The sequence below is a fragment of the Heloderma suspectum genome, chromosome 4 (genome assembly GCF_057233095.1).
Source record: "Heloderma suspectum isolate Gila_16-S chromosome 4, 16-S_ref, whole genome shotgun sequence".
In the NCBI taxonomy this organism is placed as follows: Eukaryota; Metazoa; Chordata; class Lepidosauria; order Squamata; family Helodermatidae; genus Heloderma; species Heloderma suspectum.
This window is the reverse complement of record NC_139461.1, coordinates 220,879,904-220,903,847: the sequence shown is the minus strand read 5'-3', so window position 1 is coordinate 220,903,847 and position 23,944 is coordinate 220,879,904. Positions and strand designations below refer to the sequence as shown.

At 43.7% G+C, this 23,944-nt stretch overlaps 1 protein-coding gene across 1 annotated transcript in view; it reads right to left on the bottom strand.

Annotated features, from left to right (window-relative positions):
• The window catches only part of LOC146348097 (FRAS1-related extracellular matrix protein 1-like), a 179,356-nt gene that overhangs the window by 110,296 nt on the left and 45,116 nt on the right, over positions 1–23,944 (bottom strand). Inside the window, exons 15-18 of the mRNA XM_084851642.1 lie at positions 22,933–23,185; positions 17,139–17,333; positions 9,905–10,090; positions 7,257–7,453 (exon numbers count right to left, since the gene is read on the bottom strand). Coding sequence (XP_084707768.1) covers positions 7,257–7,453; positions 9,905–10,090; positions 17,139–17,333; positions 22,933–23,185 — 831 coding nt within the window. The remainder of the gene's footprint in view (positions 1–7,256; positions 7,454–9,904; positions 10,091–17,138; positions 17,334–22,932; positions 23,186–23,944) is intronic.

Genomic DNA, 23,944 nt, shown 5'->3' with positions numbered 1-23,944 from the left:
TATGGATCCTGATGTTGCTCTCCTGCATAACAGCCAGGGCAACAAGGAACTGTTGCCAAGAAAATGGGCACTAGAGAAAAGCATTCTATAGGTCCTCTTTGGGAGCAGAGTACTATAAGTCCAAGAAATCCACCACTTGTAATGGGATAGAGGTTTATAAAGTACAATTGATTAAGCCACTTTACACTAATGAAAAAAGAAGCACTCTACCAGTAAGTAGCACAATTTGCCTCCGCAGAAGGGAACTACCAGAAACAAAAAGTGTGAGGACTATTCCTCAATGAGAGTTAGGTGAGTAGAGTCCATCACAGGTTCACCAAACCGTCAATCAGCTAATACAGAAGGCAAAAAGAAAAAAAAAAAAGGTAAACTAATCCCCTTGCCAGAGGCTTATCCCAGCAATTGATAAAAACAGCTCTGTCAAAACAGATGCTCTTGCTTTATTGTACCAATAAAGAAGCTCCGTTTTAAATGCTTTAAGACGTGAATAAAGACTTAAAAGAGGGAATTGTTAGAAAAAGAGACTCCATAACCATTGGCGCCTCAATTACGTAAGAGCCCGAGTGGTGAGAAAATGTAGGCGGAGCAAAAAGGGAATCATACTGACGCGCTCATGACTAACAGCTTGGTAAGCTGATAGTGACTGTTTATTGGCTATTGACTTAGTGAGCCGATGTACTAACTGTTTCATTGGTTACTGGTAAGAACAATAGAAGCGATATGATATAAAGGGCTTTTGCACACGTGTCTCGGGGTCCAGACTGCTTTGCACCCGTTTTGCAAAACGTTCAATAAATAGTGTTGGATCCAGTGTTGCCTGCCTAGCATCCTTTTCTTCTAAACCGAAAGCAAGAACTTTTTATCTAACACTCTGAAGTAAGTGTATATGGGATTGCAGCTGAAATCTACTTATATGGAAAAGCACTGTATATGCCTCACACATTTTTCAGATACAATTATTAACAGACGTGTTAGAATGAAACACGTGCCTCATATATGAATGCCAGCACAAAGGTGTTTTTGAAGCAAAGTAGGAATGTTGGAGAAATCTGGTTTGGGGGTGGAGCTTGGCAAGTTTTCACCAGCTCAGCCTCCAAGACACCAGCTCTCAGATCCCTGATTTTGCAATTTTGCAAAAAAAATTGCAATTTTGCATAAATTGCACTATTTACGACTGCAATTACATGCAAATCGGAATTTCTGTAAATAGCTATACCCGTGATTTTGCGTAAAATAACAGCTCATGGCAAAAAAAAAAACCACTCATGAACTCTCGCTGGGCACCCGCAGACTGTCTGGTGGCTTGCTCTGCACACCTGCCAGGGTCGGACAACCAGCAGGAGTCTGGTAAGCAGTGTGCAAACAGGGCATGGGGGACTTAACCCATCCCTAAAGCAATGTACACAGACACTCATGAAGAGGGTTTAGATGATACCCCTCACATGTTCACACCTGTGTCTATGCTAAGTAGTGGAAGATCAAAGCAATTCTGAAATTGAGGAAGCAATATGTAAAACCATGGGAGATTACAACTGTAATGCAGTTTATGTGGGACTGCCCTTGTGTCTGGTTCAGAAGTAGGGATGGCAGAGAATTTCTTTCCGAAACTTCGGGGGGCCGAGCGCCAACGTGTTTGGCCCCCCGAACAAGTTTCGGGAAGAAATTCTCCGCCCCCCCCACCCCCCGCACCCCCCCCGGGACGGGACTTACCTCTCCCAAATGTCCCTCCCGGCAGTGGGTCCAGCCGGCGGTTCGGCGGGTCTTCGTCAGGGGCGGGGGCGGCAGCCAATCTTTCGACCGGCTGCCGCCGCTGCCATTGCAATAAAAGAAAAAGAAAAAAAAACGCTCCCGTGATAGGCTACGTGACGATTAACGTAGCCTATCACGGCTAGATTTGCAAAGTCAGCCGTGATAGGCTACGTAAATCTTCACTTAGCCTATCACGGGTGACTTTAAAAAAAAAAAAAAGCGCGTACGGATAATGACAGCCCCCATAGGGAGCTGCCATTCCCGTTCCTTATTTGGTCGCTTTAGTCTACGTAAATGTTTACGTAGACTATGGCGAAAATAAGGGCAACGCTATTTGCGTTGCCCTTATTTTCGCTGTAGTCTACGTAAACATTTACGTAGACTACAGCGACCAAATAAGGAATGCGAATGGCGGCTCCCTATGGGGGCCGCCATTTCCGTACGCGCTTTTTTTTTTTTTAAGTCACCCGTGATAGGCTACGTGGCGATTTACGTAGCCTATCACGGCTAGATTTGCAGATCTAGCCATGATAGGCTACGTTAATTGTCACGCAGCCTATCACGGGGGCTTTTTTCTTTTTTTTAACTGTTTAGTTCGCGGCCGGGCTAGGCGAGGCGCCTCCTCCCCGGCCTGAATTTCGGCTGGGCAAGGTGGGAAGCCTCCCCCCCGGCCTGAATTTCGGCCGGGCGAGGCGGGAAGCCTCCCCCCCCGGCCTGAACTTCGCGGGGGGAGCAACGAAGCGCCTCCCCCCCACCGCGGGAAATCTTCGAGGACAGGTAAGTGACTTTCATCCACGCCTATTCAGAAGCTGCAGCTAGTGCAGAATGCAGCAGCGATGACACTCAGAAGGCTACCAAGCCATGTTCATGTTATACCTGTGCCAAAAGAACTGCACTGGTTGCCTATTAGCTACCATAAAATGTCCAAGGTTTTGTTGCTGACATTCAAAGCCCTAAAGAACTTGGGATCAGGATACCTAGCTGACTCTCTTCCCCTATATACACCAAATCAACCCTTGAGACCTTCTTAGGAGGCCTTATGGGTAGGGGTGTCATGGGTGTCTGGCTGGGGCCTGAGACCCAGTGAGATATTGATGGCTCGGGCCCTTAGGCATCAATCTGTGGTTCCCCGTGGTTGCCTCTGAGTCAGGCAGGCAAGTGCAGTGATCCCTGATCCCTTGTCAAGCCGCAAAATGGCAGCTCAGCCTTTTTCATAAAGGCTGATTTTACACAAGTGGTGGCCGTAAAGCTACCATTTATGCAACATTACAGGTGTAAATGGCCATTTACACCTGTAATCTTGCATAAATGGCACCTTTATGGCTGCCATTTGTGTAAAATCAGCCTCTACAGAAAAGGCCGAACCACCATTTTTATGCAAAATGGCAGCTCACAAAGGGATAGGGTGGTGAGCAGGGCAGGGTGGCCAGTGGGGGTCCAGCAAGTGGTGTGTGATCCAGACCATGGTGAGTTCGCCCATCCCTACTTCTGGGTTATTCCACAACCGTGTGTCATCATGAAACAGCACATAAGCAAGCCTTCCTGGTAATGACACGCACCCTCTGGAATACTGTCCTCTGTGTGGTCTGAGGTGGAAACTGTGGCAAGCTTTAGATGCCTCTTGAGGCTGCACCTGTTTACTCAGGCTTTCCCTGACTTATACAGGTCATTGTTTCCCTTGACATTGTAATGCTCTGTTTTACTTTTCTGGTAATGTTTTTAATGTATTTAAAAACCAATGTAAAAATAGTAATAAATTATATTTCATGTATTTTTAATGTAAACTGCTTAAAGTAAACTGTAAAATGCTTCGTGCATTAAAAACGTGGTTGTTCAGGCAGGCATTTGGGGTGGGTTAGGGTATTTTAAAAAAAAAATTATGGTAGAATTTTATTGTTTTAAATTGTTTTATGGTGTGTTGTACATCGCCCAGAGTGGCTGGGTGACCAGCCAGATGGGAGATTAATAAATTTAATAATAATAATAATAATAATAATAATAATAATAAAGATCTTATGATATCACATGATACAAAAGCCGATTCAGTCAATCAATCTTCTGAGTAAACTGACATTGGCTATTTAAGCCAACCCAAGGATGACAAACTAACAGAGGTTTGAGGAGTAATTGAGATGTTAAAAACAATTTTGGAATGACACTCAGAGTCAGATGTTTGACTTTTACTATTATTGTGATGTTATATATTGTAATGTTTGTGCTATATGTTAAAACAATTGTCAATCTTCATTAATAAAAAAGAAAAAAAAATTAAAAACTGTCCACATTCATCCTTACAACAAACAGCGACATAGGTCTCTATTTATTTATTTGAGTTGTACAAAGGTTGCAAGATAGTCCAAATACCTCCTTTCAGTTTGTGGCAGCATTGTATTAGGAACCAGCCTGGGTCAAAGCTGAACAACACTCAGACCGCTGGAACAGGTGGAGTTGTTTTCCCTTCAAATTTCCAGTATGACTGTCCTGTCCATGGTTTTCTTTAAGCCAGATATAGTACATTGTTCAGTTAAAAGATGCAAGTGCTATATCTCTCTCTTTTCCAGCACACACACACACACACAGACACACACACACACACACACACACATATATATATATATATATATATATATATATATATATATAAATTTCCTTGCATCCTTGAACCACCAGTGATGCAATATATTAAGACGGGCTCAAGCTTCCATTCATCTTCAAGCCTTCCACAATCCAGTGCAGAATATTCTCAGGTGTAATGTCTGTTGCTTTCAAGTTCAGCCACCACGTGTGCAGTGTTAATTTCTCTCTTCACATGTTTCTCATTCAGGGATTTACACCAGCTGAGAACCACATATGGAGGCCCAGATTTACGGAGCTTTTATTTTGTGCCATGGAAGCTGACAAGAAACACCCCTCTCCTTTGAATATGGAGGGTTTATGGTGGTCTCTGCTCACTGGAGAACGAGGATTATGATGTCACATCTACAACTGCACTATCTAAAATAAACGTGCTTCGCTTCAATGATTTCATTATTATTTTCTTCTTTTTTTTGCATCATGTCTCCTGACTAATTTGTTATAGGTTATTTCATTTATTAGTTTACTTCTTTAGTTTGACCTGCATGCACATCTTTCAGTAGTAGATTCACAAGTGAGGAAAAATGCTACATCCTAATCTTGTGAATACATCCTGGATACGAAGGCATCAGAAATATTTTAAACAAGTTACAGACTTTGGCATAGTGCTTCCATCCCCCACCCCTCATGGCCTCCTTCTACACAGCCAAACAGACCAGGTGGTAAACACTATTTCAAAACTCACACAGCCAATTCACATTATTCAAATAATTAGTACTATGCATTACAGATCTGTGATAAGATTTTTTGTGGTTTAAACCCTTGCCTGTGCCATTTGCTTGATCCAAGAACCAAACTAGATATCATAGCCTGTGCTTTACTGTATGTTTTCTTAACTTAGCACAGGGCTGCAGAACCTCAGACCCAGGGGATAAATCTGGCCTCCTGGGGTCCCAAATGGTCATGCTCCCTTCCCCTTTCGCCCAGCCACCAATAGTTTGTGCAGTTTTTCCCACCTTCAAAAAGGCTGAAATGCCTCTCAGAAAGGCTTAGTTAGAAGCACTAACAGCTTTAAGGTAAAGTATGCTGCTATTTTGGGTATTTCGGGCCTGCCCACTTTGTCTCTGGACCACTCACCACTGGAACATTGGATCTGAATGTTCTCCAAAATGAAAGAGGTTCTGCACACCTGACTTAGCAAATAGCAGCTTTGGAGATTGAGGGGGTGCGGAGTTCATTGGGAAAATGGCCCATAGAGAAATGATTACATTTTCCTTCCCCCATGCCATGATCCTGATCTGTGGGTGATGTTTACTAAAACTTTAAAAGGGACAGATGCATTCACACATTTCTGTTATCATGTGCTGTTTGGCCCTAAACTCCCAAGTGGACACCTGGATAGCAGCAGCTGCATCAGAGAACGATTTAGATGCAAAACTGACTTGGGGAAAGGGACACCCTGCCCCCCTTCTCACACATCCCTAAAAGCAAAATGCATCTGTTTTTAAGCTTCAAAATAACTACTGTTTCATAAGAACATAAAAAGAACCATGCTGGATCAGAACAAGGGTCCATTTAGTTCAGCATTCTGTTCACACAGTGGCCAACCAGCTGCTGACCGGGAACCCACAAGCAGGACACAACTGCAACAGCATCCTCCTGCCCATGTTCCCCAGCAATTGGTGTACAATGGCATACTGCCTCTGGTACCTGAGGTAGCACATAGCCATCTGGACTAGTAACCATTAATAGACTTCTCCTCCAGGAATTTGTCTAACCCCCTTTTAAAGCCATCCATATTGGTGGCCATCACTGTACCCTGTGGTAGCGAATTCCATAGGTTAACTATGCACTATGTGAAGAAGTACTTCCTTTTATCTTTCCTGAATCTCCCACCGGTCAGCTTCATGGGATGACCCTGGGTTCTAGTATTATGAGAGAGGGGTCCTAAGGGGGAGATTTAAATAAAGTGAAATGCTTTGTCAACTAAAACCACTGTTTAAAATGCTTAATAATTAACTTGATGATGAAACTTCTTGTATTCCATAGCCCAAAAGTCTGCTGCTTCCTCAAAAGATTCTGCCCCTTTTCCCTTGCTGCTCCATATGCTTATAACTGCCTCCTAGAACATTCTCACGATGCCACCTCTCTTACTTACTTCAAATTCCTCCTCAAAACCACCTTTTTGCCCCCCCCCCAGGTCCTTTTCCCTACTGTAACTCAGCCTGTAACTAAGCCTTACCATATTGCTTACCTGCTTACCCTTGCCTCCCCTTCTCTCCCTTGGTTGTTTTACCAATATCACATTTTAGATTGCAAACTTGTCGCAGCCAGGACTCATTGGGGCATGTATTTTGCTACTTTCAATGACAGGGGTGCAGAACCTCAGGTCAGGGGGCGGGAAGGCAAATTTGGCCCTCCAGGGATTGCAATCTGGCCCTCTGAGGTTTCCCAGAAGACCATGCCTTCTTCCCCTGGCCCCATCTGCTTTCCACCTACCACCGATCATTTGGTAACTTCCCAGCTTTTGCACAGTTTTTCCCCATTCCAAAAGGTTGGAATGCCTCTCCTAAGGCTTAGTTGCTGGCAGGAAGAGCTTTAAGATCAAACACGCTGGTATTTTGTCGGTTTGGGCCAGCCCCTTTTGCCTTCAATCCCACCCACCCCTGGAATGCAGCCCCCAAGAGGTGCTCTGAAATGGGATTTGGCCCTTGGACTGAAGGAGGTTCTGCATCCTTTCTCTATCTAATCTTTAATTTGAAGTCTGGGTCATTTCTGGTAATTTACACAAAACATACATTTAAGTTAGATAGCAAAGTACATCCGCACAAGGGTGATATCCAAGGATTTGTTGTTGTGATATCTGGCTCTCGTGATATGCAAGTATTTTCTAGAAAGCAAGGAATGTCAGTGGGAGAAGTATTTTGACTCACTGTTATGTTCCCAAGTTGCAGCTCTGGGATTTCATCATTAGCTGGATCAATAACGATGTAGAAAGGCATTGCTATAGATTTATGAAGGCCATCACTGACTGATACCACAAAGCGATCAGAGGTGGGTTCTGAAAGCTCATGCTTGGACTGAACATAGTTGATATAACCGGCCCGGAGACTCTGAAAAGTGAATGCACCTTTTGGAGAGAGTCAAAGTGTTAAAAGCAGAAAATTAATTAGCAATCATTCCATTATTTCTCATCTATGCTGAGGGTATATTCACCAGAAATGATGGCCACTCTTGACTCCTTGAGAAGCATATCCAACAATACACATTTGTTAAAGTCATACTTTTTAAACGTGCACATAAATCACCTTGTGTACACATATAAGATGCCTTCACAAAATTATCTTTCTTTCTGGCTCCCAGTATCTTCCAAGGTCCAATTTGAAACACTGGTTATCAGCCCTATATGGTTGGGATCCTGCATACCTACAGAAGCTTCCTTTTAGCATATGTATCTTCCTGTCCATTAAGATTAGAGGAGTGGGGGGGGGAGTAACCCTGCTCCCTGTACAGACGGAGAAAATTTTCAAAAGGGGGGCACAAAAATGCAAGACCCTGTCTTGAATAAAGTAGGCCCAATTCAATGTGGGGACAGCCCCCCTTCAAACAGGGTCAACTCAAATTAGGGCTCATATTCCACTTCCCAAGGTTAAGAAAACCTCACCTTGGGGGAGGAGGAAGCAGGCAATGGAGGACTCCCATTAAAACAGGGAAAGCATGTTTAGGCTTTACCTCTGTGGCAAATGACACACATAGCTTGTTTTTCTGCTGGGGATCATGGGGTTTGACTCCAGGCCTGGGCAGGAAATGTCATCCATATACCCTAAAGAGACACCCCTCTATGTGGTAGTCCTCTGCTACCTGCTATACCCCTTTCCAGGAGAGGCTCTGGGGATTGGGGGTGGAGCAGTGAGGGAAGGGCAGCAGGTGAGAGAAAGCAGTGGCTAAACTGAGATTTTTGAGTGTTCATATCAAACATTTGAAAAAGCTGTGGAGGTTTTTTGAGCTATTGATGCGAATACTCAAAAATTCCAATTTATTTTCAGGACTATAAGAAAGAGCATGGAGTACCCCTAGCTCCATATCTCCTGAGGCTTTTGGAGGTAAGAACAAGGGAGGATCAATCTCCCCAGTTCTGTTGCATTATTATTCCATAATTCCTGTGTGGCCTTCCAGTCATTTTCCAGCAAGAAAGGAGAATTTCATAATGTTAATAAACATTAAAACAAATTTTAAAAAGAGATATCCCTGAAAAACCTTTCATGTATTTGTTTTGTCCTTCCCACAGGACAGCATGAGCTCTCCAGCACAGTGTCACGTCCCACCCCCACCACTAAGAAATTAACAGGCTTTTGTGCTAAATCATGCCACAGAAGCAGGCCCGTGCTCATGCAACATGAAAACACTAACAATGAAAGTGAACCCATAATAATAAAGCGATTCACTGATTTTTAAAAGTTATTTCGTTATCTCAGGAACACACTAACAAACATGTTTACGTTTTAGCTGTCCATGGGAATGAACCATTAAAATAACAACAAGCACTGCTTGGACTGCAAAACATTTCAAATATTTATTGACACTTCTCAGTGTGTGCGTTCTCCATAGGAACATAGGAAGCTGCCTTGTGTCAGACCATTGGTCCATCTAGCCCAGTATTGTCCACACTGACTGGTGGCAGCTCTCCAGGGCTTCAGGCAGGAATTTTTCCAGCCCTACCTGGAGATGCTGGGGATTGAACCTCAGACCTTCTGCATGTGTGCATTCTGCATAGGAACATTCTGTAAATTCTCAAAGAACTACTGGAAATACAACTACTCTTGACCTCTGTTTTGGCCATGTATTAGTATCCGGGGTGTGTATGTCTGGTTTTGTGTTTATTTGTTTCTTCTTCATAGTGAAAGACATACACATGAATTCTGTGCTGAAACCTGCTCCCTATTTTGTGAAATACTTCCCTCTCTGCAAAAAAAAGCAGTGTTTTTTCTGCCTCTTTCACAGAGGAGAATTTTGACAAAATGTCTCATTGGGGAGGAGGGGCAGGGGTTCGGTTTCCCTTGTATGTATAGGAGGCAGCCAATGGGATCTTCTTTCTGGTTTTTAATTCTCAAAATGCCCACATGCTGTTGCAGCATTGTTGGGCTCGTCACACAGAGTCTTTCAACCTGACAACGCTTCCTGGAACACCCAGGAGGCCATGTGACATTCTGTGATCTCCTGGGCATTCCAGGAAGCATTGCCAGGATGAAAGCCTCTGTGTGAAGGGCCCACAACACTGTGACAACGTGTAGACATTTTGAGAGTTAAAAAACAGAAGGAAGACACACAACCCTCTGGCCACCTCCTACTCTTACAAGGTAAATAGAACCCCTGCCCCTCCTCCCCAGTGATAAATTTTGTCAAAATTCTTCCCCTCCACAGCCTCTTTTGTTGGAGTATTAATTTCGCCCTCACTCCCCAAGAATTGCCAGAAAAGAAAGCCTCAAAATATTCAGCATGGCACTACATGATGCATAATTGCTGCTCTTTGAGGGCAAAAAGAAAAAAAAAGAGAAAATAGAGCAACAACTCTGCAACTCACTTATATTAAGTCCAGCGTTGCTCTTCTCATATCCAGGTGTAGGAAGGATGTTCTCCAGGTAACCATACTGAGGACTTGTCTCTAAGAAGAAAGTTAGTTCCTCAGGTTTTGAGTCTTCATCTGAAGCATCCAAATATTTTAAAGTGATACATGCCGAAGACCCTTCTTCCACCACAAACATCTCTCCTTGAGAAAAAGCAGAAGATCATGATTCACACTCTTCCAAGTTTAAAAATCTACCACGATGTTCTGTAACTAAGAGGAGGCCAAGTCTCATCACAGCCTGCCTGTCTAGCAGCTCAACATAATTGGTTATTGATTTGGGCAGTAGCTGCTGAGAAAAGCACAAGTGACACTTTGTTTTAGCTCAAGATAACTTACTCGGCAGTATTGGGATGGTGCGTATCTGTACTCACTTATAGTTAGTGGCAAAAATTAAATGCTTGAATGGTGGATAAAGCTATAAAGTAGGGGCTTGATTTAGTGTTGATAGCTGCATAATCAAAATTACTCTCCTCTAATCTTGCCTCCTGTTCTCAGCTTCTTTGTATGATGTCTGTATCTTGTTTTCGAAATGGATGCAATAATTGAGGTCACAAAACAGCTCTGAATTCCCCATTTGTAAACCCTTACTGCTCCACAAGGCAAGAGGAATGGGACAAAGTTTCGGTTTCCCTGGAGTCACCATGCACAGCTCCACAGGCAGAATCTGGCAGGCCTCTGTCCAAATTTTCCATACAAGGAGGCCACAATGCTTCTCAGAGAGGATGTGCTACAGTGCATAAAAATACACATGAAAGCCTTTGACCAGTCACACAAACAAGTCTGCACAAAAGAAGCAGCCTTAAATAGAATCTTGGAAGGCAGTGAGGGGTCAAGATGGGGGGAAGTTGTGAAGGGCTGGAAACAGGGAATTGAGTCTGTAACTTACCAGTCTGTAACTTGAACATCCATGATATAAAATATATCCTTGAGTACTTTGATGGCTTTAAAATGGGATTAGACAGATTCATGGAGAACAAGGCTATCAATGGTATCAGGGGCGGTATGCTTCATTTTAATAATGAAAATTTTATTAAACCATTTATAAGGCTCCAGTTAATCATCATTTTCTTTTCTCATTTATCCTCCCAATCACCTGAGAGGGGTCAGTATTAGATACATTTTACAGATGTGGAACTGAGATAGAAAGACAATAGGTTGTATCCAATGGTGACCTTCTGCTGACAGTAGGCTTTTTGTTCCAGTGGAGGCTTCTGTCAGTGGAACGGGGAGGGAGACAACTTTCACCAACCCCCTCTCAATCCCGTGTCCCCCAAATCTGCTCCAGGGGGTTTGGGGCATTCAGGGCATTTGGGGACAGCATGGGCTGCTGCAGGGGGTAGAGGGAATTTATGAAAATTGCCTGCTTAACCATTCCACTAACAGAAGCCTCCACTGGATCAAAGAGCCTTCTGCCAGTGGTGGGACACAATTGGATACAACCCAGCATCTAGTAGATTCTAGGGCTGGTATCTGAACCTAGGTCTCCAAGTCTAACACTGTCTACTGGGAAGTCAGCATCATGCCTATGTGCTGAAAACATTAGCTGTCAGAAATTATACAATATTTTTCCAACAGAGAACCTAAAAGCAAGTGCCTCCCAAGAAGACCATTTTAGAAACAGGATAGAATCCAACAGTCACTCAAGCAGAAGTCCGCTCACACAAAGGACTTCTCTGTCCTCTCTTTCCCCTGCAGCCCCCACTCCTAACCCTCCAGAGCAGATTAGGGCTGGAGGGGGGAGGGGAAACCCTTTCCTCCAGAGACTGCCCTTCCCCTAGTGGAGGGGTGGGCAACTTCCGGGGGTCTAGGGATCAATTTCCCATCCCTGGAACACACTGCCACTGCTGTGCCATTGAATTTGCCACTGAAATTCAGTGGTGCAGCTGCAAAGAAAGGGCCACTTTTTCTTTCAAAAGGGCCTTTTTTTGCTCTCCATGCCACCAGATTTTGGTGGCACACCAATGGTTTGTTTTATTGAAAATAAGGGGAAATTGGGCCCTTTTTGCTCCTGAGGCACTGAATTTTGGCAGCAAAGTTGGGGGGTGGGGGACCATGTCAGCTGCAAAAAGAGGTGAAGGGACTACATCCAGCCCACAGGTCATATGCTAGCAGAATGACACCACTGGATACAAACCACAGTGTGTAATATTACACAGTGTGTGTAATAATAGCTGGATCATGTGTTTTTTACCAAGCACATTTCTTTTGCTCATTAGCTTGCTGAAAAGTTGGTGAAAAACTGTTAAGATTCAAGTAATTTTTTAGGGACATGAGGCATGCCTTTCACTTTTGTCACTATCAATAACTGCTTGATCATCACTGACAAGACTGGGTAAGGCATTTATTTTATTTTGTTTGCATTGCTGTGGTAATTGCATCCAACTGGGTCAGGTTTGATCAATCTTTGACAACATTCACCCATTTTCTTTCAGTTGCCGATATTTGCTCCCTTACCATTTTGCATGGAAGTGTCATTGTCATGCTATGCTCAGTTACATTTCCAAAATCTACAAATCTGTTTTTCCATTCTACACTTATTTCCTTGGTGACTTGGCTTTGGTTAAATGCTCCTATTTTTAAGTTCTAGATCAGGGGCAAGCAATTTCTTCTGGTCTGGTCCAAGCTGATGGGCCAGATGACAACAAGGATGGGGCCCTGCCCAGAAGCCTCATCCTATCCTGTGACATCATCCAGCTCCACTCCACCCACTTAAAAAAAAGAAGACAACCCCCCCCCTTTTATCTGTGCATCACATGCATGCTCCTGCATACCAAGGCTGAGTTGGATACCTCCTTCTTGCACCGCTTGCATCCCAATTCGGATTCCTCTCCCGCACCTCCTAATCAAGCTTCCAGGCCAAGGGGCAGGGCCCATGGAGGGGGATGAACCATTCACAGGCCAGATAGGGTACTCTGAAGGGTGGACAATGCCCTCCCTTCTTCTAGAGTCTTTGGGTCCCCCCCGCCGCCGAGACAATTCCTTTCCACTTAGATAACCTTCTTATCTATTGTCCTAGTTGTCCAACACTCAAATTGTGAACCTGAAGACAGCAAAATCTCATATATACCTTAAATCTAAATTCCCTGAAGAAAGCCTTTCATTTTTAGCTTTCATTCATCTAACCAATGTGCTTACCTTAACTCAGTTAACAAATTTAGATTTAACAAAATTGTAGTTGCATATTTAACCAATTTTTTTGTCACTGATTTTGAGGCATGCCAGATAACAGCAACTTCTCCTGCTCTAGGCAATAAACCATGCCCCTTCTGTCGGGAGACAGGCATGATAGCAAGATTCCTATGTTGACAGGGAGGAGTACATTTAATTTCTCTATTATAGGAGTGACTTGCATTTAATTAGTCAAGAAATGACATCTTTGTTTCATTACTAAGTGCAATTAAGTAACCTATTTTAAAATAAAGAGATCTACAAAACTGAAGAACAAAAAGGCAATGACAAAAAGCTACAAAATATCATGGTACTGAATTCCTTGTGCCAAGAGAGCGCCTGCACAGATGCAATGGAGCTGTGTTGCCAGTGACCTCGCTCACTCCTCTGCACCAGTTACGTTTTTTCAAGTTCTTTCCTTCTATTGGAGCTACGAACCTTCCATTCTCACTTGTATCATGCCTTGCCAGTGTGAAGCTCAGAAAGAAAATACAAAGACATTGCTATGTCAAAACCTAGATAGGCAGACGGAAATTCCATAGCTCAGCACTGTGTGTGTGTGTGTGTGTGTGTGTGTGGCTCTAGGTTTGAACTCCAGTTAAAGTACCACAGATGGCAAAGTTGAGGAAGACCCCTGCCTTCCTCAGCTTCCTCAACCTGGGCCTGAAACCCACTGTCAGCCAGGGTTAATGGTACTATGCTAAATCAATCATTCTCCATTTGACCTAGAAAGCAACTGAAAATCATAGATATATGTGGCAGGGCAGAGTGTAAGTCACAAAAACATTTATGTAGGAAAAAAACTAGAGGAATGACCATCACTAGAGAGAGGCCCAACCCTCCCATGAGGGAGGGTGAGTCCCCCACCTCAGGCAGTGGCGTGGGAGGAGAGGTGCATGCTCTCACCTCCTCATCAAGAGGGGCCCCAGTTGCTTCACTCCAGCATTTGCTGCAGCAACACAGCAGGGTGACAGGAGCTCTCCAGAGCTGTCACAATCCTTTGGCTTGCCCCAAGGATCCTCTCATGGTGATCCAGAGGGAAGGTGGGCTCTGTAAAGAGCTGTGTAGGCCAGAAAAAAGTGGCTGGCATGGCTCTTGAGAGCTCTTGCCTGGCTGTGAGGGGTTCCTAGGGATGTCCATCGCAGGGAAATCTGGCCCTTTTGAGTCTCAACGATTTTCCCCAGAGTTCCCCAGCTTGGCTTGCATTTGTGACCTGAACCACGGGCTTTTTCCCAGAATCTGGGAACTTTCTGTTTTCCTTTTTTCTCTCCCTAAAATGGACAAGTTATGGACATTCCAGCCACAATTTGCATAATTTGCACAGATTGTGGCTGTAAATTGCATAACTTGTGCAAATTCTGGCTGCAATTTGTGCATAACTAAGCACTTTACAGCCACAATTTGCACAAGTTATGCAAATTGCATAACTTGGCAATTTTAGAGGGGAGGGGAGAAATCTGTGAGCTGGCCCGACTCACACAGGTTGAGTCGGGCCAGCTCATGGATTGGTGAGTCAAAGTCTGGAGGGGGGGGGTGTCAAGCTGCGGACTTAACCCCCCAGATGAATTCTTCCGACATCCCTACGTGGTCCTTCCTCAGAGTCAGGCATCAAGGGAGGAGTCCCAGGAGATTACCCTGTGAATTCCAATACAAACTGACTTGATCCACACCACCTAGAACATGCTGAACAGGAATCAGATTTTACACTTCTCTGTATGTTGCAACACAATTCTCGGCTCAAAAAAGTATGAAAATATTTTTAAAGTGTATTTTGAGAAGAGAGAGGTCCAAAACACATGTTTAAACATGGATTTTCATGCAGATTAATGCAGAAATATGATGGAACGCATGTGAGCGAACACATGTGAAAGTAGCACCAACCAGAAATATATTGATCCACCTGTCCCTACTCCCAAGAACTTCAGTATTCTATATCTATACTGTCATGCAAGGCAAAACACTTAGTTAAATGAGGTATTGTCTTTTAACTGTTGATGATACTCCCTCTGCCAAACAGGATAAATTGAATTACATGCTGCCTGTTTTCAAATACTATGAGATAAATAATCCAAGATGTCCAACAACAAATGAATACACAGCAAAAAACCTATTTTTTTTGCAAACCAAAATCCTTCTCTGCTAATTTCTTAGCCAGTTTCATGTTTAGATTTCAGAGTTATCAACTGAATGTTTAAGATATAAGTACTGAATTTGCAGTGATACTTTGTTGATTTTGGTAGACCAAAAGAGAACCCAGTGCTCCAAATTAGTTTCTGGCAGTAAAATGCAAATCTGAATTTTTTGCACTTGAATTTTCAGAGGCATATCTAATGCTAAACATTTGCTTTTGAACATCTGTGTTGGAAATGGATCCAGATGAAGATCTGGTTATGGATTATGATTCAAAGTGCAGAAATCCCACATTATCCCATATAGAAAAAATCAGGGCACTTCTCTTAAATGGGCATATGTGAGTTAAGCAGCAATACAACCAGCCTCAAAGATTCCATTACATGTCACTGTGGCAATACCTAGAGGCCCTGGGGAGGTAAGGGGTAGGAATCCTGTTTCGGATGTTTTGAAAAGAGTCTCTCTCTCTCCCCCCTTCCTCTCTCATTCTCTCTCTCTCTCTCTCTCTCTCTGCATTAGCTGGTCAAATTCAAAACAGACTGTGAATGCCTCCATAAAGATTTTTTATGGAGTGGGTGAATGGGCAATAAAATGCAAATGAGATTCAATGTAAGTGTAAAGTAGGGCAAAAATCCTAACTCTGTGTGTGTGTGTGTGTGTGTGTGTACGTATTGATGAGTCTGAACTGACTATAACTTCTCAAGAAAGACAGCTCACTGAAAACATTAGAATGATAGCATAACAGTATACAGAACCTATGTGTTCAGAGGCACTGTCTCTTCGAATACCAGATTTTAGGGACAGACTATGGGAAAGGTTGTTCCTAGGGATGGCGGAGAATTCTGCCATGGATCTCAGTGAGGCCAAATGCTGGTGCATTCGGCCCCCTGAAATCCATGGCGGAACAAAGCCCCCCCGCCCCACCACCCTGCAAAAGGTGCGCGAAACAGAGCACCTACCTGGTGCTGTTCGTGCTGCTTTGCGAATGGTAGCCGCATCCGCGGCCGCCATTCACTTCACGATTTTTGCCGTGATAGGCTATGCAAATACCTACGTAGCCTATCATGGCTAACGCAGGGATGCCATTTGCATCCCTGCAGAGGCCGTGATAGGCCACGTAAATTTTTACATAGCCTATCACGGCAAAAAAAGGGAATGCAAATGGCAGCCGCCGTAGCCACCGCCATTTGCGTTCCCTTTTTTTTTGCCATGATAGGCTATGTAAATATTTACGTGGCCTATCACAATGAAAAAAAGGGACACAAATGGCAGCAGCTACGGTGGCCATCATTTGCGTCCCTGCGCAGCCCAGCAGCAGCCGGATGTCACTGCGGGCAGCCCCGGCCGGCGTCGCTGCGGGCAGCCCCAGCCAGCGGCTCCACGGAGTCGCCACAGAGCGGAGCTGGCCGGCGAGGATTTCAGAGGGAGGGACAGAGCGCCTCCCCCCCACCACAGATGTCACGAAACGAAACAGGTAAGTCCTTTTGTACATCCCTAGTTGTTGCCTTCATGCCCTCTTGTAGGCTTGCTTGGGGAGGCGGCAAACAATGTGCATCTGTGTGGTTTTCTTTCTTTTATTTTTAAATAGCAATTCAAAACTATCTGAGGTGCAGGTTAAGGAGGTTGGTAAAATCTCCTGCTAGATCCCATGTTCTCTAAAAGTCACCCATGGCAAATGGCTACCATGTCTGTCCAGTTTATGCAGCTGTGCATAGAAAATGCTTTGACTGCAATGTACGCTCCACTGAATTATACAACAACCCCATCACCAGTTTCAACAGCTCTAGATAGCATATTGTGCTCATTATTGAGTAATCTGAATCACAAAATGATGAAGTTAGGGTTTTAACTTAATCCTTTGAATGGTAGGAACAGCTTAGCAAATACATACCAATTTGAATGGCTGGCCACTGATTGTTAATGGGTAGCACTGTGATGTTCAAATCGTACACTGGTAAATTGGGGTGAAGTGGTAGAGGTGGTGGGAAATTTTTATCAGTGCAACAGCCATCCACTATTCCAGCTTCCGCATCTGAGATAATGAAAGCTATACTGTCGCTGAAGTACTTATACCCGATTTCTCCTCCTAGAAAACAAACACACACACACACACAAATTCAGGAGCTCTAAAGCAGCTTCAAACAAACATAGAATCATAGGGTTGGAAGGGGCCTACAAGACAATCGAGTCCAACCCCCTGCTCAATGCAGGAAGCCTGATTCCCAGGCGGTCTCCCATCCAAGTACTAACCAGGGCTGACCAGGCTTAGCTTCCGAGATCAGACAAGATTGGGCGCATCCAGCCCTTTGCTATTCTTCTGGCAGACAGTAAGAACAACAAGGGATTGTTTTAAAGGTTTGAGATAGTGCACAGGAAATGTAACCATTGCTCAAGCAGCCTCACCAAGTGGCAGGTATAAGAAGCAAATCTTGTCATCACCATTTATAGCAGGGTTGAGCAGAAAGTAGATCTCTAGATGTTTTGGACTTTAACTCTCAGAATTCCTGACCATTGGCCATGCTGACAGGGGACTTCTGGCAGTTGAAGTCTAAATATCCGGAGATCTACCTTCTGCCCAATCCTGATTTATGGCAAAGCATCTGCTAGTTTTAGACTCGTACAGACATACATCATGTGAACAGTTATCACTATGATCACTGCACATTCTAGAGACACCAACACAATCAAAGCAAATGATGTACATAGCAAGTGGTCTACTACAATGCACATTTTGAAATAAATCATCCTTATGGCAGACAGATCATTCAGAGATGAAGAATGAGAAATAAAGTTTTGTGTGACATGCTTTTATATATCACAGCGCATACATTAGGGCACAATGGTGAGGCGGTGGGTGGACACAAAACCCAATCCACTTTAAAACATAGTTCCACAAAGTGATGGGATGTTATCAGATAAATAACATGATTATTTATGGATTTTAGGAAAGGTGGTTTTAATAAACTGAGAACAATGATCAGTAAGGTCTCACAGCAAGCGACGCTAATGAGAAAAGGAGTCCAAGATGGGTGGGAGCTTTTAAAAAAGGAAATTCTCAAGGCACAATTACAAACAATTCCAACAAGAAGAAAAGGTGGAAGACAACAGAAGAAGCCAATGTGGCTTCACAAAAACCTTAGAGATGACCTGGAAAAAAGGACACATATAGGAAGTGGAAAGAAGGCCAAGCAACAAAGGAAGAGTATGGGCAGGTAGCTCAGAATTGCAGGGATGGCTTCAGGAAGGCTAAAGCTGAGAACGAGCTGAGGTTAGCGAGGGATGCGAAAAGCAATTAAAAGGCTATCTTCAGGTACGTGCATAGTAAAAGACAGAGGAAAGAAATGGTGGTTCAGCTATTAAATAAGGATGGCAAAACGATAACAGATGACAAAGAAAAGGCAGAGGTGCTCAATTCCTACCTTGGCTTAGTGTTCTCCTGAAAGAGGGTCTATGAGCCACCTGGCAAAGGCGAAGTACAGGCTGAAAGGGCAGGATTGCAGCTTGAGATCGATAGGCATATGGTCAAGGAACACCTAATGACTTTGAATGAGTTCAAATCTCCAGGGCCAGATGAACTGCACCCTAGAGTAATAAAGGAACTGGCAGCAGAACTCTCAGAACCACTGCCTATTATCTTTAAGAAATCATGGAGGATGGGTGAAGTGCCAGATGACCGGAGGAGGGCTAATGTTGTCCCTATCTTCAAAAAGGGTAAAAAGGAAGAACCTGGGAACTACAGACCAGTCAGTCTGACATCAATCCCTGGGAAAATACTGCAGCAGATTATAAAGCAATCCATCTGGAAGCACCTTGAAAACAATGCAGTGATTACTCGAAGCCAACATGGATATCAAGAACAAGTCCTGCCAGACGAATCTGATCTCATTTTTTGATCAAGTAACCTCCCTTGTGGATTGTGGGAATGCTGTAGACATCATATACAGTACCTTGACTTCAGCAAAGCTTTCGACAAAGTGCCCCATGATATCCTGTTGAGCAAACTAGATCAAAGTGGGCTAGATGAAATAACGATCTGGTGGATCCACAGTTGGCTACAGAATCTGACTCAAAGAGTGCTTATCAATGGGATCTTCTCAAACTGGGGAGAGGTAATGAAAGGGCTCAGTCCTGGGCCCAGTGCTCTTCAACATTTTTATTAATGACTTGGAGGAGGAGGTGCAGAGAATGCTGGTCAAATTTGCAGATGACACAAAATGGGGTGGGATAGCTAATACTTTGGAAGACAGAAATAAAATTCAAAGTGATCTGGATAGACTGGAGCACTGGGCAGAAAACAACAGAATGACATTTAATAGGGATAAATGCCAAGTTCTGCACCTAGGAAAAAGAAACCAAATGCACAGTTACAAGATGGCGGATACGTGGCTCAACAACACTACAAGCGAGAAGGATCTTGGAATAGTTGTTGATCACAAGCTGAATATGAGCCAACAATGGGATGTGGCTGCAAAAAAGGCAAATGCTATTTTGGGCTGCATTAATAGAAGCATAGCTTCCAAATCCCGGGAAGTACTAGTTCCCCTCTACTCAGCACTGGTTAGGCCTCACCTGGAGTACTGTGTCCAGTTCTGGGCACCACATTTTAAGAAGAATGCAGACAAACTGGAGAGGGTTCAGAGGAGGGCAACAAAGATGATCAGGCGACTGGAAACAAAGCCCTATGAGGAGAGACTGAAAGAACTGGGCATGTTTAGCCTTGAGAAGACTGAGGGGAGATTTGATAGCGCTCTTCAAGTACTTGAAAGGTTGTCACAGAGAGGAAGGCCAGGATCTCTTCTTGATCATCCCAGAATGCAGGACATGGAATAATGGGCTCAAGTTACAGGAAACCAGATGGCTGAACATCAGGAAAAACTTCCTGACCGTTAGAGCAATACGACAATGGAACCAATTACCCAGGGAGGTGGTGGGCTCTCCCACACTGGAGGTATTCAAGATGAGGGTGGACAGCCAACTGTCAGGGATGCTCTGACTTGGATTCCTGCACTGAGCAGGGGGTTGGACTCAATGGCCTTGTAGGCCCCTTCCAACCCTACTATTCTATGATTCTATGAAATAGTTAATTCCCCTGTCCCATTTTAAAAAGACAGTTTCATGTTTAAGAACACAAAGCAGCACACCAAGGACCTCACATTCATCTGAAGCATGAGGTTGTGGCTCTCGGGATAGATATACAGTATTTAACAACAGTTGGGGAGGGGGCAGGGAGGAAAGAGTCAACAGGCTGAATATTTGTGTAAAATTGGCAGTGCTTCAAGTTCCTAGGATAGAGAGTGAGGGGAAAGAGTTAAAGACACAGAAGCAGGTAGTAGGTTTGAATCTAAAAGAGATATCAACTGATTGCAACTCAAGGCTTCTAATGTGACAGTTCATGATGAACTGGAAATGTGTTGAACAGCAGCAGCATTGCTAGTCAGTACAGCTACCATCTGTAAAAATAAATGTGTGACAGTGCAGGACATTGGGAAGCCGAGATGCAGTATCTAAGTTTGCAGCGAACAAAAAACACAAGGCAAATTCTGCTCATTAGACATAGACACACCTACCTTGAGCCTATGTTTCCATATGTTGCCTGCTCTTTTGTGGCTATCCTAGTAACATTGCCACAGGGATAAGCTACTATGCAGTCAGACTGAAGGGGAAAGGGGAAGGAGATCAAGTGAGGACCCCAGGAAACTGAGAGGAGGAGGAGGGCGGAAGCAAGAACTATGGGGCAAAGACAATGAGAAAATGAAATTGGGCTGGCACTTGCACACCCACTCAACTACAGCCCATCTTTATGGAGACAATACACCTTACATTATGAAATGCTGAAAGGCATAAGAAGGCATCCAGCCCATTTTAAAGGACTCATGCCCCATTGATTTCACTGAGAAATATTTAAAGATATACTCAATTCTTGAAACTACTATTAATGCAATTTTAAATGCTGAACTCTGGCTGAATTGCATGCACGTGACATTTTAATGAAAGGTTCATCAGGAGCTAAGGATGCTGACCAGGTGATTTTCAGGCAAGGCATTCAAGAAACTTTGGCACTTTCATAGGCATATTCCTTTAGAGCCGCCTGCAGTATAAGATACTATTATATCTATAAAATATGCTTAACACCATGCAGCCACTAGGGGAAAAAAAAAGCTCAAATGCTGAAATCTTAAAAACAGAAGAATCGAAGACAACTGAGCAATAAGTAAATTCAGGTCCAGTCACTGGACTGTTAGGAATCCACCGTCATTGCTGGAATAATAAGCATGCAAACATAAAACTAGCATACCACTGTGTTCTAAGAAGTTGATTTGACACAACATTACCATATGCATTCCTCTTAAGTTTGATCCATTCATTCAAACATGGTTCTCGCCTAAAGCCATTGAAATGGCTCTATAGATAAGTAAAGTTTCTAGTAGGGATAGGTGGAGCCACCCCAGTCTGTGCAGTTTGGCAGGGAACAGTATGAAATCTTTCTGCTCCACCAGAGCTTTAGAAGAGATTATAAAAACCTTTCATAATCCACTCCACAGCAAGGAGGTAGGGGTCTTTTTACTGGTACATCTCCATTCCATGATGGAAGGTCTCTGATCCAGTGAAGGATAGGAAAACAAAAACAGAAGTGCCTGGAGGGCTGCTCTAACGTCTAACCCCTCATTTCACTGTTCCTCAGATCCAGTGAAGCAGAGGTCTTTTTTAGCCTTCCCTTCTATGAACTGGAGGCTTTTTGCCTACATTGGGAGTTCTGTCCAAATTCAAGTGGAAATCTACCTCATCCCGCCTTTCTACTTATCTATGCTAGCATGTGATGGACAAATCACAACGCTGCACATATGTTTCAGGGAATGCATTGCCAAGATAGAAGGACATTTAGGAGGAACAAGCCTAATGGTTATGTAAATAAAAAAAGACAAGTTTATCTATGACACTTCACTCGTCTCAAACACTGCAGTGTCTGTACTTTTCCTCATGGATCACCACCATGGAACAACACACACCTGATATCTAGCTCTGCTGCAGAGCCTGAGTGATGCATAGGATCTTTTGCAAGTGTCCCAGCATCTGCCCAATGGGCATCTCATTTCCTAGCTCTGGTTCTGTGACCCAACCCTTCACATTTGGGGCAGGCTACTCAAGCACACTGTGGAATCCTCTGCATCAAACTACACAAATGGCTTTGGGAGCAGGTTCTTAGGTTATGCCAGCAGCACGAAAAGAAATGGGGGTGCAGTGGTTTTCATAACATGAGGGTACTAGGCTAGTTCTTTGTGGAGCTAGCATAGTATTGGCATGGGCAAGTAACTGTAGTACGTGGGTAAATACATGGGTAGTGGTGGTTTTTTAAAAGAGAAAAGCATTCTCTGCCTCACGCACCAGATATTGGATGTCCTTTAACTGTTATGGCAAATGCTGTTGTTATTTTTAATTTCTGTTGCACATCAGTTAAAGGAACAGCACTGATTTAGCAAAAAGCTGGCTAGTGGCAAACAGGAGTTTGCTGTAACTGGGTCACTTTAGCACAGAGCAATTGCTCCATACGTTCAAGTTGTTCCATCTTTACCTGGTCTTGGGCAAAATAGCCCTTGCTGAAACAGAATCCTGAGAAAATGTACTTTGTAAAGTGCATGAGAACCTGGAAGAAACAGTTAAAAGTAAAGATAGTTGCAGCTAGTTACCGGTGTGTACATAGGAGATGGATCCTTGGATAATGTCATGCTGAGAAAACGTATCCACCACGAGGTTGTCCTTCTGAATCTCTCCATACTTTGGAGCCCTGGCAATCATGTAAGTGAGTCTGGAGTCATCACTGTCAGCATCTGTTGCATAGAGATATTCAGCAGTGATGATGACTTGCCCTCCCTCCTGACACTCCAGACTTGATTTTAATCCAGGCTGCAGCTCTGGTGGCTCATCATTAACTGGTATGATCTTGAATGAAAAGGAGACATAATTCATGGCTAGAAGGAAGGCCAACAGATTGTCCTTATGTCTTGAACCACTGCCCTCACTTAAGACAATATATCCATACATTCTGCACTTAGAAGCAGCAACTTATCAAATATGTGCCTTCAATGAATGGGCAATTTTGGAAGGTTGGCCAATTGGTCCAGAAACCCCACTGCATACATTCTTGGATCAACATCAGTATTTTGTTGAGAGGAGTCAGGTCTCTGCCAGACTAGTGCTACTATGGAAACAAACCAAGTATTTTACTGACCATGGTTTGATTCCAGCTTGTTTTAAATAACTGTGGTTAGAGGGGGAAAGCACATACATCTGTACATAATGGGGAACAGTGGTTTGTCCTAAAGTGAAAGCAGAAGTTTTCTCATTTCTTCTTGTGAACATGGAAGAGAAGGGAATGCAACACAGGCAGGAAATATGTTCAGCCAGAGGGAAAAAGGAGAACTTTGCAGCAAAGGCAAAACAAGCCAAAAGTCCAGATTCTGGGTTCTGGCTGGTGCTTAGCAGTCATCTGACCACACAGTAAAGACAAAACTGTGCAGGAGCATCTACTGCTCCACGTTCAGGACTTGAGAATGTTGGAGAAGCTAAAATGTTGCAAAGGAGGAGAATCTCACAGTGCCATCACATCCTGGGTGTCAGGCTCTGTGGGATGCCCTGCCATCCAGTCTCTGATTGCCTAGTCCCAGTGACAAGCAAGCCTAGTGGTACAGGAGGAACTGC